This window comes from Urocampus carinirostris, chromosome 2 (genome assembly GCF_059441175.1).
Source record: "Urocampus carinirostris isolate Australia breed hairy pipefish chromosome 2, RoL_Ucar_1.0, whole genome shotgun sequence".
NCBI classification, from domain to species: domain Eukaryota; kingdom Metazoa; phylum Chordata; class Actinopteri; order Syngnathiformes; family Syngnathidae; genus Urocampus; species Urocampus carinirostris.
In genome coordinates this window covers 34410890-34429803 of record NC_142350.1, presented here as the reverse complement: position 1 = coordinate 34429803, position 18914 = coordinate 34410890, and the positions used below count along the sequence as shown (strand labels likewise).

The window sequence follows — 18914 nt, the reverse complement described above, 5'->3', positions numbered from 1 at the left end:
ACCAGCAGGAGAGATGTGTTCTATCGGTGGCCAGTGGATCTTTTCGTTTGATTAAATATTTGCTTGTAATACCAGCATACAGGTCAATAATACTGATTGCTAATTTTCCACCCTGTTAGAATGTTCTCAATTTTCCCTCCAAGAAGACAATTCCATAAAAGCCATTTATAGGAAGTGACATCATTTGATTTTAGGGTGAGTTTAACTGTATCAAAAGAGCTAAGCTTCAACTTTTATTCGCCTTCATTTTTGTTTTATTTTTAATGTGTTATGGTTAACACGTCACATTGGGTATTTATGTATTGTATTCTTTTTGCTTTATTATTGTTTTGTTCTTCAGTGCAGGGTTACTGCTGGAAGTGTGAATTTCCCTGCGGGGATGAATAAAGTTATCTACCGTATTTTCCGCACTATAAGGCGCACCTAAAAGTCTTATTTTTTTTCAAAAGCTGACCATGCGCCTTATAACACAGTGCGCCTTATATATGGCTCAATATTAAATTCGCAAGGTCTCGCAACTACGAGAAACAGCCGCCGACTCCATTTTTCGCGCTGTGCATACTGGGAAATATTAAACGATTGGTAGTTGCCGGGGCTCGTGTTGTATTTGTTTACTAAGTGGCAAAATGGCTACCCCATTAAACTGCTTAATTCATATTCAACAAATACAGTATTTGTCTGAATCCAGGGTTATGACTGGTGAAGATGTAAAGCACAATTTACCTTAAACAAACGCAGAATTATTCAGAATGTCACGTTTGAGAGAGAGAGAGAGCGAGAGAGAGAGAGAGAGAGAGAGAGAGAGATTCTCTTTCATACGTGCATTTGTATAAGAAAATGGCTCCTGTTAAGAGACACGTCACGCGTACAACGCCGAGTTTAAACTCAAAGCGATCAGTCACGCAGCACAACACGGCAATAGAGCGGCAGCGAGAGAGTTAAACTTAAATGAATCGATGGTACGGAAGTGGAGAAAGGATGAAGATAAGCTCCGCCAAGTAAGGAAAACTCAACAAAGTTTCCGTGGCAATAAAGCAAGATGGCCAGAGTTAGAGGAGACACTTGAACAGTGGGTTGTTCAACAAAGAGCGGCAAGCAGAAGTGTCAGTACGATAACTATACGTATGAAGGCAACAGCGCTGGCACAAAAACACCGGACGTGTTGGATGGCCCATTCACTGAGATATGGTCAATTCGAACACAGCAGAAGAAGAATTCGAGGGATTCGTCGATGAGGAGCTTATAGAGTGATCTTTGTTTTTCTTTTGTGTGTTTACGTTTTACATTTTACAGTTATTATGTTATTGCTTTATTGTTATCGTTTTGCACTCGTTGTTTTTGCACATTACGAGTGTCACTTTATTGCGATTGCACTAACGTTTCATTTAAAATAACAGTATCAGACGTTTTTTTCTTTGCGTGTTGACTAAATGGACAAAAAATAAAATGATATGTCGATGTTGTTCAAAGATGTTAAAGATGTGTCACGAAAATGCTTTACCTCAGAGAAAATAATAAAACGGCTGTTTATTTATTTTGGGAGTGAATGGAGTTGTGGAAAGCTTGTTTGTTAATAAAGTTTGACCTTTTTGAATGTTTTGTTGACATTCCCTTGAGCGTGGCAACATCTAGAGGTTGCATAACGTAACTACATTCTCTACTGTAGTCAAGTCGTCACATTTATTTACCGTAAATAGCCCTTAATCCCAAAAATGTCTCGAAGGACTGCACAGGATTACAATTACAAAATTGCACAATTACCTGATCTTAAACCAGCATGCCCTTATAGCGCCTTATAATGGGGTGCGTCTTATGTATGGCATAAGTTTTAAAATATATCATTCATTGAAGGTGCGCCTTATAACATGGTGCGCCATATAGTGCGGAAAATACGGTATCTATCTATCTATCTATCTATCTATCTATCTATCTATAAGACACTCTTAAAGTTCTGCCCTCATATGGCATAAAATGGAAAGTGTTAATTGAGTACAATTTTTTAAAACGTAGACGTAAGCTAGCTAAAAGTTGATCTGCTAAAGAGCTACAGCTAGATAAGCTGAAAATATTCCACCCTGTTAGGTTCATAGACCTAACAGGGTGGAACCTAACAGGGTGGACGTGGGACCTAAATGGGGGGAGGTCTTGGTGAGATAATAATGATAACAATAATAATAATAATCAATATTATTAATATAATAATAATAATACTGGGCAGCACGGCGGCGCAGTAGTTAGCGCGTGTGCGGCACAGTTCTGAGGTCGTGGGAACCTCCTGCGTGGGTTCAAATCCAGCTACTGGCCATACTCTGCGGAGTTTGTATGTTCTCCCCGTGCTTGCGTGGGTTTCCTCCGGGCACTCCGGTTTCCTCCCACATTCGAAAGACATGCATTTTAGGTGAATTGGCCGGTCCAAATTGTCCCTAAGTGTGACTGAGCGAGTGAGTTGTCTGTCCCTGTGTGCCCTGCGATTGGCTGGCAACCAGTTCAGGGTGTCCCCTGCCCACTGCCCGGAGATGGCTGGGATGGGCTCCAGCCCCCCCGCGACCCTAATAAGGATAAGCGGTACAGCTAATGAGATGAGATGAGATAATAATACTGCTAACTTCATACGGTATAGATGTATGTGTTTAACTTTTGTAGGTGAAGTGTTTGTTAGGAAAAGGCAGGGTGGAAAACATTCAGAGACACTGTTTAAGAAAACAAGCATTAGTTATAATTGTATCTCACTCTAAACTTGACCACGAAGTATTGCTTAGTGTTAAACATATTAATGTTGTAATGACATAATAAAAAACATGAAATCTAAATGCTGCAAACAAAGAATCACTGTTATGAGATCGTCTTAGGGGTCCTGGTTAGAACTCTCATGTCTTCCACTAAGAGGTACATTCATGAATTGATAAGAAATGTCAAACTTATGTCTTGTACTGTGTTTGAAAATAAAACATATAAATGTGCACAAGGGCATTTTTAATGTAAATCAACAACAACAACAAAAACATAAACAAGTGGATGTCAAAGTCCTATTTGTATGTTGGTTACTTTGCAGCCATCTTGGCATGCAGTCCACAATCGAATTTGATTCGTTTTATTCTCATGGTTAGTAGTCTGTGCTTTGTCATACATCTTATCTATTTTCTATTTATTTTGGGTTTTATTTTGTGTTTTGGGTTATTGGGTGGGGAGAAGGGGAGAGGGTTTTATCTTCTTCTTGTAATGTTTTTATACAATTTTGAGTTCTTGCCTGAAAAGTGCTATACAAATAAATGTTAATTGATTCATTGATTCTTAAATATTATCATCTCCCCAAATAGTGTTGGTTTTTGCTGTGACCATGTAAAATTGAAGAAAAGGTGCAATACCTCAAAACAGTGGGAATGGTTGTTGAATGGGACCGATTTCGATGCATCATTCGTCGTCTGCTTTTGAGGGGATACCATCCGTTCAGTCAAACTGTCTGAAAAATATAACGATTTGAATGAACTTTTAAATGTAAATGGAAATGGTCTGCATTTATATAGCGCTTTTCAAGTCAATGAAGACCTCCCAAAGCACTTTACAATGTACTTCACACTTTTCCCTTTTACACACTAACTAACCAATAGCAGCATCAGCCATGCAAGGCAACTACCTGCTATCGGGGGGATTAGGGATTCAGTGTCTTGCCCAAGGACACTTCGACAAATAACATGGAGGAGCCGGGAATCAAACCCGTGACCTCTTGATCCCAAGACAAACGCTTTACCTCATTTTTAGTAAAGTAAAGGTGACGTGTATGACTCGTCATTCTGTTCTGCCACCCCTGACCTAAAAAAAAAAGAACTGCAGATATATCAAACTTGTGCACAACTACACACCCTTAAGAAACTGGAGTATCGTATTTAATCTGAAATGCTTTAAAATGAGAGGAATATACAAGTTACAGTACTTGTACAGCAATCATAATTATGATTACAATAAAGAATATAAAAAAGGGATTGTGCATTGGTCTCTAGTATTGCAAGGTCTTTGTGCTTTCTAGGGTTAGGGGTGTCGAACTCAATCCATTTGAGGGCTGCCGGATCTTGGGTCTGGCCGAAGTTGGAACGAATTGGGTTTTCCACAAGAAAACTTTTGATTTTAAAAAAAAATCCCGTTCTTAATGGGCTTTTAAAACAATGCTACACACAATAAAATAAAAAAATGAAAAAATATCTCAAATGAATCTAAAAATAAATGAATCATAATAAATGAATGCATAACTTGCATTGGCTACACTTTCATCAAAGGGACAGTGAGTATTATTTGACCACTATATGTCGATTTATTGTGCCGTGCAACCGAAAACGAGTGCTAAAAAAAGACCAATTACAGATATTTAAAGTGAGCCAAACCACAATATATTTCTTTTTTTGCCCAGCCTTTTACAAAGACAGAAAAAAGGAAAAAAGAAAAGGGAAAAAGGAAATAAAAAAGACAAAAAAGAAAAAATATGGACTAAAAGGAAAAGGAAGAAAAAGGAGAAAAAAAGAAAGGAAAAAGATGGAATAAATAAGATAAATGACAAAGAAAGGATAAAAGAAAAAAGTAAAAGAGTGAGGAAAAAAAGAAGAAAAACCAAGGCAAAAAAGGAAAAAAAAAGTGTTTTTGTTTGTTTTTGGCGGTACCTGGAGCAGCAAGATGGCCAATATTGTCAGCTAAATCAAAGTGACAAAGTTCTGTAAAATAAATGCAAATTTCTCTACCTGAGTATTTTAAAACATGGACGTTTTTTCATAGCTTATGCATTTTTGCTTATTCTATGAAATCAGCATTTGTTTTTTGTTTTTTAACGAATTATATTGCTCCCAATAATACACACTGCCCCTTTAGACTTTCAACATAAGGCTGGGGCCTCAAACTATCAACCAGCGGGCCACGATTGGCACCCTGGCCACGAGTTTGTTCTAGTTGGTCTATACCAGTTGAGGCCATTTTATGATCAATGAATTAAAATGAAGAAGAACAGAAAGTTACAAGTCCTTTAATGCATTTTCCCAGGGCTTCCTTTAAAAAATATATATATTTTTAAATTTGCTGTAAATATTGTTATGACACATTCCTCAGTGGTGCTGTATCTGCACCTAGTATTGTTATCTATTTTTATTTACAGTTGTATCATTTTATGCATTTTGATTTTTAATTTTATTTTTAAACATTTTGCATTTTTAAAATAAACACAAATTGTTTATTTATTCTATTAGAGCAAAGTAAAGATGGTGATGGAGCCGCATGTATCAGTAATTTTAGACATCACGTGACATGATGTGACATGAATCGATAGCAGTTTTAACACATACCGTGTTACAGTTTATTATTTATAGAATCTTGGGTGTTGGGCTTATTAGCAGTTCACAGTCTCCAAGGAATGAAAATTGACAACTCAAGGGTCAGCATCTTGTAGCAAAACTATAGGAACAACAACAAACATCCAAATACAACAAACATTATATTAATCCTCTGTGGGTCAGTAGAATTTTCAAACCTTTTCTAAAAGTTAGTCTTTTGATTGATTTTAAAGGAAATGTGGATCCAGCATCCCAGACTATGTGCACATACAGCTCCTGTAATCGCCTGGATGGTAGGGTAACTAACCACTTCCTATGGTGTGTCTTGGGCAATACAGGCCGACGGCACCATCCCTCTCCAGGCTGGTTTTTGGATTTGGGTTTTCTCCCCCACAGGAAACAGATAGTAAAGGTTTCCATGGCAGGGAAAATCTCCTGATTTGACTCAGATACAGCACCTTCATCATCTGGCTCTTAAAAGTTGATCTGGACCCCAGCATTTAAGAGCAGCAGTTTCAGCGACGTCTCAGCATATAATATTTTAAAATTTTTAAGTTATATTTAGTTTTACACTTGCAATGAAGATTGCTTTATTAATGTTTCTATATTATGTATGTATTTGGATATCAAATAAGAACAAAATGCTTGTAATCAATGTTCCCTCTAATTTTCCACGGGTCTGAGCGTTCACACAAAGTCGGTGAGCAACGCTTGAAACAACAGTGAGCAACGGCAATCCCAAGTGTGGCAACTAAATCATTATCAAACATGTCCAAAACTTGACATCAAGTTACATTTTGCTGAGTTTCCAGCAATGCAAAAAAAAAAATTCACTTTTGAATGAATTGACTAATATATTATTGCAAAGGTTTTACGGCCTACAAACATCATTTGTTTTTACAACAATTCATTCACAAGATTTTCAATTTTTTTTTTCTTTTGACACATAATACTAACATTTTTAGGGGTTTATTTAGTCGGTTGCAAGATACAGAACTGTATTTAATCAAAAAAATTTTGTGGAAGTACAATGTTGGCAACAAGATTGACTTGGTATAATTGGAAATTATTTGAATGCAACACAAACTTTTTCTTCTTTTTCCCAGTTTTTTTTTCCTATTTTTTTAAATTCCTTAAAAAAAATCTTATTGTGTTTATTTTTTTCCTAGCTGTTATTTTTTTATTTTTGTTCTCTATTTACTTTTTTCCTTTGTTTCTTTCTTTTCTTTTCCTCTGGCTTTTTTTCTTAATTTTTCCTTCTTTTTTTTCTCTTCCTTTTGTTTCTTTGTTCTCAGCTTTTCACTACTTTTTCATTTTGGTATTTTTTTTCTTTTTTGTTCTATTTACCCCCCTTCCTTTAAGTCATTTTGTGCACAATTTTACATAATATTTGCTCGTGTAGGGATTAAAGAAGCAAAAACAACCTGAAGAGCCGTTTGGGACCCGAAAGAGTCGGTTCTCTTTGGTAAGCCGAGCCGAAGAAGCCGGTTCTCGAAAAACTTTACTGACTTTACTTTTCAACTTCGTTCGACATTGATTTCAAAATACCGCATTTAGAAAACAGTGTCAGGGAACCCGTGTATTTTTACCTTCATTCACTGTAACTTTGACTTAATTCGCTTCCTAATTAGCAATTTTGAGCCCTGATTTTTGTGCGCTGGCTAGATTTTCTTGTGCGCTGAGAATGAGCAGGCAGTGCGCGATTGCGCACGCGCACAGTTTAGAGGGAACATTGCTTGTAATAGGTTTTGGTTATGAGAAAAATGCTTAAAGGCACAGTGTGTAATTTTTAGTGCTTCCTAGTGGTACAAAAATGCATCAATCCAGTAAAAAAACAACAACGTATATTTAGATACTGGGAAAAAATACATGAACTATTATACCAATTTTATTTTTCATAAAAAATTCATAGGTCAAGAAATTGTATTTCATTTCCACAGTGGAATCCCCACTTATGTCGCCGCCATGTTTGTCCGGTATCCTGCTGCTACGCTGTGGTCTGTGGCACTGGCCCTCGCTCGCACCAGATGACACAGTGCCATCTAGTGGTCAAACATTACACATTGGGGCTTTAAGATACCATGGTTGTTTTTTGTTTTGACTATTATGCACTGTTTAAATCGTTGTCACTCTTGGCCAATCATGTTGCTGTTCTTTGATCTCCACAACCTTTAGGGTTGATCTGCATGTTGTAACCTTGGAGATTTAATAAAAAGAAAGTGCCTGGGGAACTTTAGAACTAAAGGGTTTTTTGTACAGTCCTCTTCGGTTTTTCTTTATTGATGCCTTCTCTCCTTATTTTAGTGTCTACTAAACTTGAATTTGAAGTCCAATTAAGGATTTCAGCTCACCTGCATGACTTTGGACATAATGATGGTCCTTCTCTTCTCTTCTGTTGTAGCTGCAATGTTTGGGACTTTGGTTCTCTCTAAAAGAGCTAATCGGGCTTGGTCCGCTTGACTTGAGGCTACCGGGTTCCTCCTGATGCACGCTTGAGCTGCAGCGCCAATTCCAGGACTTGACTCTTTCTCCCGAGGCTGTCTCACTTGAACTTAATGAATGGTTCTGGTTTTGGTTGTGGGCCCGAACGTTGTGGTGTAGCAAAGTGAAGCACTCGCCCAAGCAGCTCAAAGTAGCTGCAGAGGTGGCTTTTAAAAGGAGTAAGTCCTAGAGAAAAGGATCATATTAATACAACGCAATTGTTAATATTTCTTTCTTTCAGAGGACATCTAACGGTAATACCATAATCAACATTCCTCGCACTTTGCTATCGTTGTTTGATATTTTTTATACCTCATTCAGAGATGATAATGGTCCAGTTCTTGGGGGCAGCGATTCATTAGAGTTGACCGGGCTCTTCTGTTCCCCTTTTGTATCAGTCATCTCCTACACACAGAACCAAAGATCAGCAAGGTTTGCAAGGCCACTCATAGATTCGTATTTCGTTTCTCAAACGGGAAAAAGATTCATCTCTTCAGACAGGTGGGCAGATCGATTCAAATATTGATATAATAATAATAAGCAAGTACTTGGATTGGATCAATACTAATACTGCTGCATCTATCCTGCCAGACATAAAAGAGGGCCAAATTTTTCGCCCACATTAACCAGAAGCTAAAAATGACAGAGACAAGGAAGCCTAACATGCTGCGGATTTCTTTTCAGGTACAGAAAAGGTCAATGCCAGGTTTAATTTGTATGGTAAAAATGGTCTGCTACTGTGGCAACACCACCAATTTCCATAAACACATGACAATTGACTGCACCTACTGGTAACTTGTTTGGCGTGTAACAATAAAAAATTAACTATAAACCAGTGATATTCTGGTTAGTTGCATTGCAGTGCTATTATTTCAAACAGCAGTCTAATTACCTCTTGCTTTTGCAGTCACAAGTTGTCAGTCTAACAAAAGCGACCGTAGCTTTCTTGTAATACATTTTCAACTTTACCATGTGTGACCAGCCGTGTTGGAAATAACGCCGTAATACATAACGCTGTAACGGCGTGATTTTGTCAGTAACGGGGAAATCTAACTATTTTATTTTTCCTGTTACAAGGTCGTTACTGTGACTGCCAGTCAAAAGTGGTGCCTTACTTAAGCTGCAGAAGGCCAACAGTGGCGTGTCCCCAAACACCTGACACAGTTTTCAGTGGCGCGGTTTTCAGAGTTGCGTTTTTGGATCATGTCACCATTCAAAAAAATGATAATCATAAAGTTAGATACCGATTACAAATATGGTATTTACTAATAAGCCGAAAGAAAAGGAGAATAAGGACTGATTCACGAAAAATGTGAGCACCCCAACTCATTTCGCAAACAAAACGTCTCTATGAGCTGGCTTGTGGAAGTGTACAAAGGGAGACGGCTTCCTTCCCACCAATCAACAATTGGTTCGCTCCGAAACGCCTTTTTTCTCTTATGATTAGTCAATATGCACTTTTTAGGTGTTCCATTCCATCCATTATCTGCACCGCTTATCCTCAGTAAGGTCACTGGGTGCTTGAGTCCATCTCAGCTGTCCTCGGGCAGTGGGCAGGGGACACCCGGAACTGGTTGCCAACCAATCGCAGGGCAAAAAGAGACAGAAAATTCACTCGCCCATTCACACCTAGGGACAATTTGGACTGGCCATTTAACCTGACATGCATGTTTTTGGGAAAGTGTGAGGAAACCGTAGTGCCCGGAGGAAACCCAAGCAAGGACGGGGAGAACATGCAAACTCCACACAGGAAGATTTGATCCCATGACCTCATCCCATCCGTCCAGATTCTGTGTTGTTGACCGTCAATTTGTTGATGATAAGTAAGGTTAAAATAGTTTTGTATTTTATCTTTTTTTAATAGATTAATACACATTTTATTTATATTTTCTGTGTTTCTCAGTGCTAATGTGTTTATATAAAAATGTAAAGTTTATTATTTTTTAATCTTCTATCTTTTTTTTTCCTTTGTTTCTTTTTTTCTTCATTTTTGACTGTTTTTCTATATATTTCCCCCCTTTTCAAGTCATTCTGTGCATAATGTTACACAAAATTTGGTAATGTAGAAATTAAAGCAGAAATACCTAGGGAGCCGCGTGGGTCCCGAAAGAGCCGTCTTTTTTAAGTAAGCTGAGCCGAACACAAAAGCGGTTCTCTAGAAATAGTCAGAATTCCAGACTCTTCAAGTAAAGACGTCACCACGGTGTTTCATATTTGCTCAGAAAATGTCATTCTTTGACATACAACTTCTTCTTAAAGTAACAGAAATGGTTACTGTCCTTGGTAACTGGTTACCAATACTGTACAGTAATTCAGTTACTAACTCAGTTACCTTATGGAAGAAGTAGTAATTATAACTAATTACTTTTTTGAAGTAACCTGCCAAACACTGGTGACCAGCTCAAGGTGAGCAATAGTATTGTTGAGTGCTGTTGGAACAGTCAACCAAGATAGAATTAACATTAGCAATTGAGGCTCATTTCGATAGTCTTTCAGTAGTCAAAGCCTAAATCTTACCACCACTCCAATGACTACAACTGACTAATAATTACATCTGGTGAAATTGTGTTATTGCACTTATTTTCATTGCACTATTGTTAGGATGCACTATTCTCATTGCATTGTTATTATTATGACTTGGGCCAATTTTTAAAAGCACTATGTTGTAATTTTCTGACGATTCATCCTGATAGTCTTTATCTTTTTTCTCTTCAAAGTCTCTGTATTACCCGTTTTACCCTGGAGTGTCATGTCTCATTGCAATCAATGTTTCACAAGTTTGAAATAAATGAGAATAAAGACAATTCTAATTTGAATTCTTTATCATGTGCTTATCCTGGAGTGCCATGTAAAATCAATTTGTAAATGATGTTTACTATGTTGTTATCAATAACATTAAAGAAAAATAAATTCAAGTTTTAACTCTTAGTTTTAATAAATAAAACTGATGGGGTTGACCTCCTTGGTCATCATTATTTGAGACCGAATCCACTCCAACACATGTGAGTTAAAGAGGGTAATATAATAATATATAATAATATAATCTTTCAAAACACAAAATAGTCTGCGTTTGCGGTTCTTTGTCAGGATGAGGGGAAAATATGGGCAAAAACATCCTGATCGACTTCACATAACCTTTGGCTTCCTGCAGATAAAGCTTTGGAACTCAGACAGCTGCCATCTTTACTCCCTCACTAAGTCTGTGAAGCTCAATAACACAGTTTAGCCTGCATTGACAATTGGCATCAAAGTCCGCCAGCAGATTTAATTGGAACTTTACTCATTTCGCTAATTTAATGGCTTATGAGGCGCTGGTTACATCAAAGAATCACGACCTTCGGGCCAGATTGATCTCTTCCATATTGCATAGCAATGACACAGTCATTTGTCCTGCAACAAAGCACAGAAATGAAGATTTACAAGGAGGCTGACAGTCTTTTATTTGAAACATTCTGATCTGATTTCATGGGGTTTATCCTCTAAAAGTCTTAATTCTTTCCAGCCCACCTTTGTGGCCTACTACTACTTCAGGCACCTTGGCCAAAACGGGCTTGGTATAATAGGTGGACCACATGCCTTTTTACAGCATGCTTTTTTTAAATTACATTTGATTGACACATACTCATTTCTCCTCGCTCTCATGCTTTTTTTATTTGTTTGTTTCAACTACTGTGTCAAATGAGGACAACACAATGAAACACACCAAAAGTGTCAACTTGTGGGTCTTGATACAATAGTAGTGGTTTTCTGTAAAATGCCAAGAGTAAAGTTCAAAGTGGTATAGTTTCCTGAAAAATCGAGCTAATTGTCTTATCTGTAGATTGTTAAAAAATCCCAATGCCAGTTCTTTTTTTGCACTGATTGAATTGAATGCCTTTATTGTTATTATACAAGTACAACACAATTTGAGCTCCACCACAAGTGCATGTATAAATAGGAAAAGAAAATATGTACAATAAAAAAATAGAGTAAAATAAGGAAAGAAAATGTATGCAATAAAACCAGTATTAAGCTACTGTCCGCTAGATATAAAGTGTCTGAAGAGGTGCAAATATGCTGTCATATGGCAATGCAAAATGCTGATTATTTCCGGTTCAGTTTTTTAGTGCAAACTGGAGTTGAGAATGGTGACGGCTCTTGGGAAGAAGCTGATGCTCTTTACTCTAAAATAGAAATCCTACTTCTTGACGGAATGAATACTCGTATTTGTACTCAGTTTGTATTTAGGATCCCTGTTTGAGTGACCAAATAAAACACAATTTTGAGTTTGTTTTGAGACCGACCTTTGTAGAAGTAGTGCTAATGTATTCATATTATTTGATATTCTATAATCAATATAATGTATGAATGTTATGGTTGCATATGACCAAACATTTGCGAAGATTATTGAATACAAAAATAGTTATCGTATTTATTGAACTGTAGATATAGGCACGGTAAAGAAATACAGCAAGCATGGTTACTTCGACAGAAAAAAACCCGATCTGGGTCACATTTTCCCTCTCAAAATGATTAATTTTTTCTGTGTAGGTTGCGTCAAACTATTGAATTGGTGGAAAGTTGATTAAAATCCCAAGGCCTAGTTTCTACATATAAAAGATGCTGTAATTATAAATTGGAATAAGTAGTGACAATATCTGTGCCTTATTTGCACTTATGTAGGTTTTAGATCAGGGGATGGTGTCATAATAGTCTGTGGTTTGCAATAATCTGTGGTCTGTGCAGCACTTTGAGACTCTATACAAATAAACATGACTTGACTTAAAAAAAATAACTTAAATATCCGTTTTGTTTTTTTTGCTACTTGGCCGAGGTAGTACTAACTAGTCTTACAATAAATGCTGAAAACTTCTAAAAATGTCTCTAATTGTTGATCAACACCACAAGGTGGTGACAAACTCCACTGTAACGTTGTTCTTTGGCACGAAGAAGCCAAACTATGGTTGAGAATTTCTAGTTCAGTATTTCTCAGACATGGGGACTTGAGACTTAGTGACTTGGACTCGAGTCGACTCGAGTCGCTGTTTTTATGACTTGTGACTTGACTTGGACTTGGCAATCTAAGACTCGGGACTTGACTTGTGACTTGACTTGCCCAAGAAAAAAATACTTGGGACTTACTTGGGACTTGAAGGTGAAGACTTGAGACTTACTTGAGACTTGCACATGTGTGACTTGGTCCCACTATTTCTATTAGCTGGGCTTTGCCCACATAATGTAACAAGGTTAGAATTTAGCCAATATAATAATTTGAACTTTAAAAACACCCCCGTAAAAATCTTTCTAACCAGAAATCTTTCTAAACAAAAGCACACAAATGCTATCATAGTATTTTGCAAGCAATGCAAGAGTAGATTTTCCCCATTGATGAACCCAGGCAGACAAATGTAATTGTGAGATGAGAGATAATGAGTGCTTCCTTTGACCCTTGACTGTAATCAGGAGCGACATTGCCTACCAAGCAGTACTCCTGGGACAGAGGCTTTAATGAATATGTGAAATGAGATGTGATGAATATTAATTACACATACAGAATATTAATCGCGCATACATTCAAAACAGTCACTCTACTTTTGAAATGTTCCTCACTGCAATGTCAAAGAAAAACTATGCTATTAAATTTTTTGGGTCACAACAGACAAGCATACAAGTGTGTGTGTTTAAAATTACAACGGTAGCAAAACTGAGTTTGGTTGAGGTTTATTTAGGTATTGATTACAAAGTAAGACACACCGATAAAAACTTGTCGGAGTTTTTTTTTCAGCTTCCTTCACTTGCGAACGCTACCTGCTTATGCCACGGCCCTTGATGTCAAGCATCCTCTTTTGTGTAAGCAGGATATGATGGCAATCAAACAAGAGATGCTTAAAGTCACAGGAGACGCTTTGATGTTGCATTTCGTTGAAAATGTGAACAATATCACAAAAACATCGGATTTCACCCAAAAATGTTCTAAGTCTTGAGTTGGTCAAGGCTGGAACCTGTGACCTCCCAGTCTTGGGGGTAGGCGCCCAACCCTGAGGCCACCAAGCCGGTCTCCATTCCCCGCTGGTCATGAGAGATAGGGCCCACAGCAGGATTTGAGGAAAATCTGAGACTTATGTGTGCCTTATGGTTGTGAAAATACATATATGCGATTTCCACATCTCTTTAAGGCATTTAAAGGCATTGAATACTCATTCTTCTGTCTGCTTCTCTGCAAACTCAGATTGCCATTCAGCACTTATTTATAGTTCTGTACTTGCTCATGCATCTGTCTAGAGATCTCTTGAGCATGACGTCACTTTCAACTCACTAAAACACTCCTCTCACAGTCTGTGGTTGTATTTTTAAAACAGCATTTCAGTGGCAGCACTTCTTTTCCCCATCCACATTTTGAGGGTTGTTGCTAGGGCAGCACGATTTGGGAACAAAACCTAATTGCGATTTTTCAGACTAGTATTGGAATTTCCATGCGATTTTCGATTTTCAAAGAAATATGCATTTTCTGTGGTAGTTTTTTTTTTGGTGAGTACCTAACCTCAAAAGGACCCGCTGCTGTGTCAAACTACAGTGTCTTGCAATTGCACAGTTGCACTACCTGACATCAAATATCGATTAGAGTTTGGTTAATTGTGCAGCCCTAGTTATTGCTTTTATATTCATTTTTCAATTTTTTTACCATAATCAAACTTGACAGATCTTGATAACGTTCCTGCTAAATTTTGAAATATCACCAGTGTTGGGGCTAACGCACTATAAAACAAAATGTTCCTGAAATGCAATTACTTTCATGTGTATTGTAAAACGTATTAAAAAAAAAATTGTAACTCAAATGTTGCCACAGCATGGGGCATTACTCCGCTATTTTTTTTTTTAAAGCTGATCCTGAATTAATAACGTCTTCTGATTGCTAACTGTTCCTCCTTCGCTTGTGTTGTGACATACAACCCTCAATAAGTCAGCAACATTTGTTGAAGGTTGAGCGCGTTTACAAAGTACAATTCAGGACAGTAATTGTGGCGCCGTCTTAACCACGGAGTACAAGAATGCTGAATTTTTACCGTATGTATTTGCATCCAAGCCAGAGTTACAACTACAGAATAAAGTAAATCAGGATGTCAGTTTATTTGCGCATAATTGGTAGGGATTGGTAGGCAACATGTAAAGAGGAGTCATGGCTTATACAGGAACAACAAAATCAATGTGGAAAACCTTGCCACAGAATTGACTGCAAACCCTTGGTGAATTTTGGTCTTTGTAAAATTATTTTTTAAATACACCATGACTGGAGAGAAAAGGAAAACATCTTGGACAGTAACCAGAAATGGAGAATGAGATCATTCAAGTGAGTTAAAGGCCAGAGGCAAAATGGATATGGAGTGCCTTGGCAAAGTTGTGTACTTTATATGTTTTCTTCTATTTATTTTATTATGTGGCAATTTTAAAGCAAGTAATAAAGGTTTAGGAGGTCAGCTTCAATACAAGTAAATAATGGAATTTGAAACTAGATAGTTACTTTCAGAGTAACGCTCTATTTTTGTGTGTCAGTAACCTAGAGGTTGACTAAGTTACACTTTAAATGAAATAACTACTAACTGTACCTAACTACCGTTTTTCAGTAACACCCCCAACTCTAAAGATGAGAGGAATCATTTAATGTTATCACGGATTTGTTTTTATTCTGATTGCCTACAATGAAGAGTGTGCTTCTGTCCCTACATTTGGACACCTGCAAAAAAAAAAGATTTAAGATGCCAGGGCTGTTTGTTATTTCAACTATTATTGCGCACTGCTGTCTCTTATTTTAAGTCTGTACTGTGTGTTTATCTTGTTTATTATGGAGTGCCATGTTTAATCTTGTTTCAAACAATTTTCATTGTGTTGTTATCAATGACAGTAGGGACTATTCTGTCCTGTCCTTTTCTATTCTCCATCCATCCATCTATTATCCTCAGTAGGGTCGCGGAGTGCTGGAGCCCATCTCAGTGATCTTTGGGCAGTGGGCAGGGGACAACCCTCAACTGCTTGCCATCCAGTCCCAGGGCACACAGAGACAGACAAGTCACTCGCTCATTGACACCCAGGGAAAATTTGAACCAGCCAATTAACCTGACATGCATGTTTTTGGAATGTGGGAGGAAGCAAGCACAGGGAGAACATGCAAACTCTGCACAGAAAGGCGGAAGCGCTAACGACTCAGCTGCCGTGCCGTGCCGTCTCTACTCTACTCTACTCTGCACTCTTTACATTATTGTCACTATTGATCAATCATTACTGTTACTGTTCTTTACCATACCCTTTAATGCTGATCTGCTTTTTGTTACCTAAAAGATTTAATAAAAACAAAGGGCTCCGGGGAGGACCTTTAGAACAGGTAGAATTTTTTACATCTTGAAAGTCCTCTGCTGTTTGCCTTCGAAACTCAATATCAATCAATGTCTTAGCACCTTATTTTGTTGTGTCTACTCAACTATAAACTTCTCAACGTATGATTGCCTTCCAATTACATTGCAATTAATGAGTAATACAATGATGGATTTAAACTGTAAATATGTTATTCTACTGTTGCATTATCTTCTTTGCATACTGTGTGCCTTTCTTGCTTGTGTTTGAAGAAGGAGGAAACAGGATGACACCTTATCTGCGGCGAGATAAGGGACCTCTCTGACCGCAGGCTCGCCTAGTTTCGTTTACTATAGATAACATGTTATCGTATAAACAGGTCTCAACTGTTTGTTTTGTCACTCCCCCTTCCTTTAGCAGAAGAGACCTTATGTAAATTAGGGCCTTCCGAACACAATAAAAAGGCAAGGAGCATAAGAATTGTGTCCAGAAGTCTGCATTATGTAGACTATGGCCATTACTCCTTGCAAGTAAGTTTAAACTCACGTTCTCTGTGTCTTTTTTGTATATAGGTTTTGTTTACATCTGTTGGGTTAAACCTGACATACACTTGTGTACTGGTTTTGTCTGAGGTGTTTACCGTTTCTCAGTAGCGTGCCCAACACTGGATATCAAACACAATCATCTTCAGGAAAAACGAGATACTGCATGTGAGACTGTGACCAGAGTCCAGCATAGAAATTTCAGCCATAGATACATTGAACGGACTCATTTCTTCCCACATAGGAAACTGGTTAGAGACGAAGAGGCAAATTCAAAGACGAACACACAGTCTTGCACTCAACACGTTTAATTCTCAAGGGGGGTGAGTCATCACTCCTCTGACAGCTAAGGGGGGGGAATGTTCGGATACTTTCTGAGTTAACGTCAGGATGCTTCTGCATTTATATTTGGATTTGTCTCACTCAAACAGCACTATAAGGTCTAATTCATTACATTAAAAAATGATAAGGTCTGTAAAATGTAGGCAGAACGTTAAAACGAAAGAAACCCCATCGTGTGACTCAAATGCCTTGTGTGTCTGTGTGTGTGTCTTTGAGAGGGGGTGTCGTGGTACTTTCAAATAATGCATTTCTAAGTATCTACCATCAAAAAGAAATTAACTGAAACTTAACTTATCGAATTGAATCAGATAATTTTGTGTTAAAATGAAATACCAGAGATTTATATCTACCCCACAATTGAAAATATCCTTTATTGGGGCGATTCACACCCCCAAAATATCATACTGAAAAAAAGAGTCCAGTTGGAAAAATGTAGTAAAATAAATTAAAATAATTTTTTCATATCCTTTAATTTTGTAATTTTTCTCATTTCAATATAATAAAAACTTAATATAAAGAATAAAACATTTATATTGAGAGAAAAATATATGTGTACATACATACATACATACATACATTATATATATATATATATATATATATATATATATATATATATATATTAAAACAAAGAGAAAAAATATTTTGCATAAGGAAGTATTTTTTTAAATAGGAAAAATATATATTTGTGCGACTGGACCTATTCAAAAAAAGGTAAAAACGTGAAAAATAATACATAATTAGGCAAAAATATATACAATATCATATCTTTTTTACTATAAAAAAAACAAAAATAAACTTAAAAAGGACTCATTACAATATATGACTATGTTACAGTGGGTTGCGCAATCTAAGTATTTATTAAGAAAAAGTATTTATTAAGAAAACGTATTTATTAAGAAAATATAATAAATACTTTTTCTTTTCACATTGTGTTTGTTTTATGTATTATTACATTGCTTAAAAAATAAGTTAAATTGTAGTAAAAGGATTAACAGTAGTATTTGCTAAAAGAATATACATTATTGATGCGTGTTTATTGAAGATATAAAATGATGGGGTAATCAACAAAGGTAAAATGTAAAAATACACATATAATGTTGAAGTGCGTTTGTTGATTATAGAATTAGGTAAGTCTATTGTTTTTATTTAAAGATGTGGAAAAATTGTGTTCCAGCTTTTTGCCTTTCAACACCTTTTTCATTTTTCTCAACTGCTTTCACACATCCTTTTCCCATTTTCACCTTTCACTTGATTCTCACTTTATTTTTCACACCACAGTTTCTTGTCTAATGACCAAGACATTTTCGATGATGGGGAAGCAACCAAAAGAGGTCATTGACGTGCAGGAAAATTAGGATGACAGGCAGTTGGTAACCTAATTCCTTTTTGCCACAGGGCCTTTCGCAAGTCTGCTGTCCTCCAGAGACTGAAATGCATGGAACTTTAGGAAAATTGAATGGAAATAACAAGCCAATTAAGAAATAGATAGATAGATAAAATTAGAAGGGGAAAAAAGTAAAATCAATAACACTCTTATGGAAGCACCACTTAAACTGTATATCTCTGTGAAATCTTGGACAGTAACCATCTTTACAGGTGAAATGTCTGCCATTGCTGTGTTTTCCTTTATCATGCTTTTAACAATTTTTGACACAAAAAAATCAGGTCTTCAAAACACAGAGTCAGTTTGATGCAGGTAAAAAATATTAAATATTTTTGGGAAGAAAATGCTGAATTATATTTGTTTGTATAACAGTTTTGATGAAGTAATAAACATCACAGTGGTCAAAACATTCCTGTTTGAAATTCAGCTACACTATTAAACAAACTACCTGTGAGGGATGTGTAGTGCACAGACCAAATTATATTGATTGTTGGCCAGTCCAAGTATTTTAAAGTAGAATATTTTTTC

General features: G+C 36.8%; 1 protein-coding gene across 1 annotated transcript in view; it reads right to left on the bottom strand.

The window, feature by feature from the left end:
* The window catches only part of osbpl10b (oxysterol binding protein-like 10b), a 40735-nt gene that overhangs the window by 14412 nt on the left and 7409 nt on the right, over positions 1 to 18914 (bottom strand). The window contains exons 4-6 of the mRNA XM_088326271.1: positions 8103 to 8195; positions 7661 to 7976; positions 3366 to 3460 (exon numbers count right to left, since the gene is read on the bottom strand). Of these exons, the coding sequence (XP_088182397.1) occupies positions 3366 to 3460; positions 7661 to 7976; positions 8103 to 8195 (504 nt within the window). The remainder of the gene's footprint in view (positions 1 to 3365; positions 3461 to 7660; positions 7977 to 8102; positions 8196 to 18914) is intronic.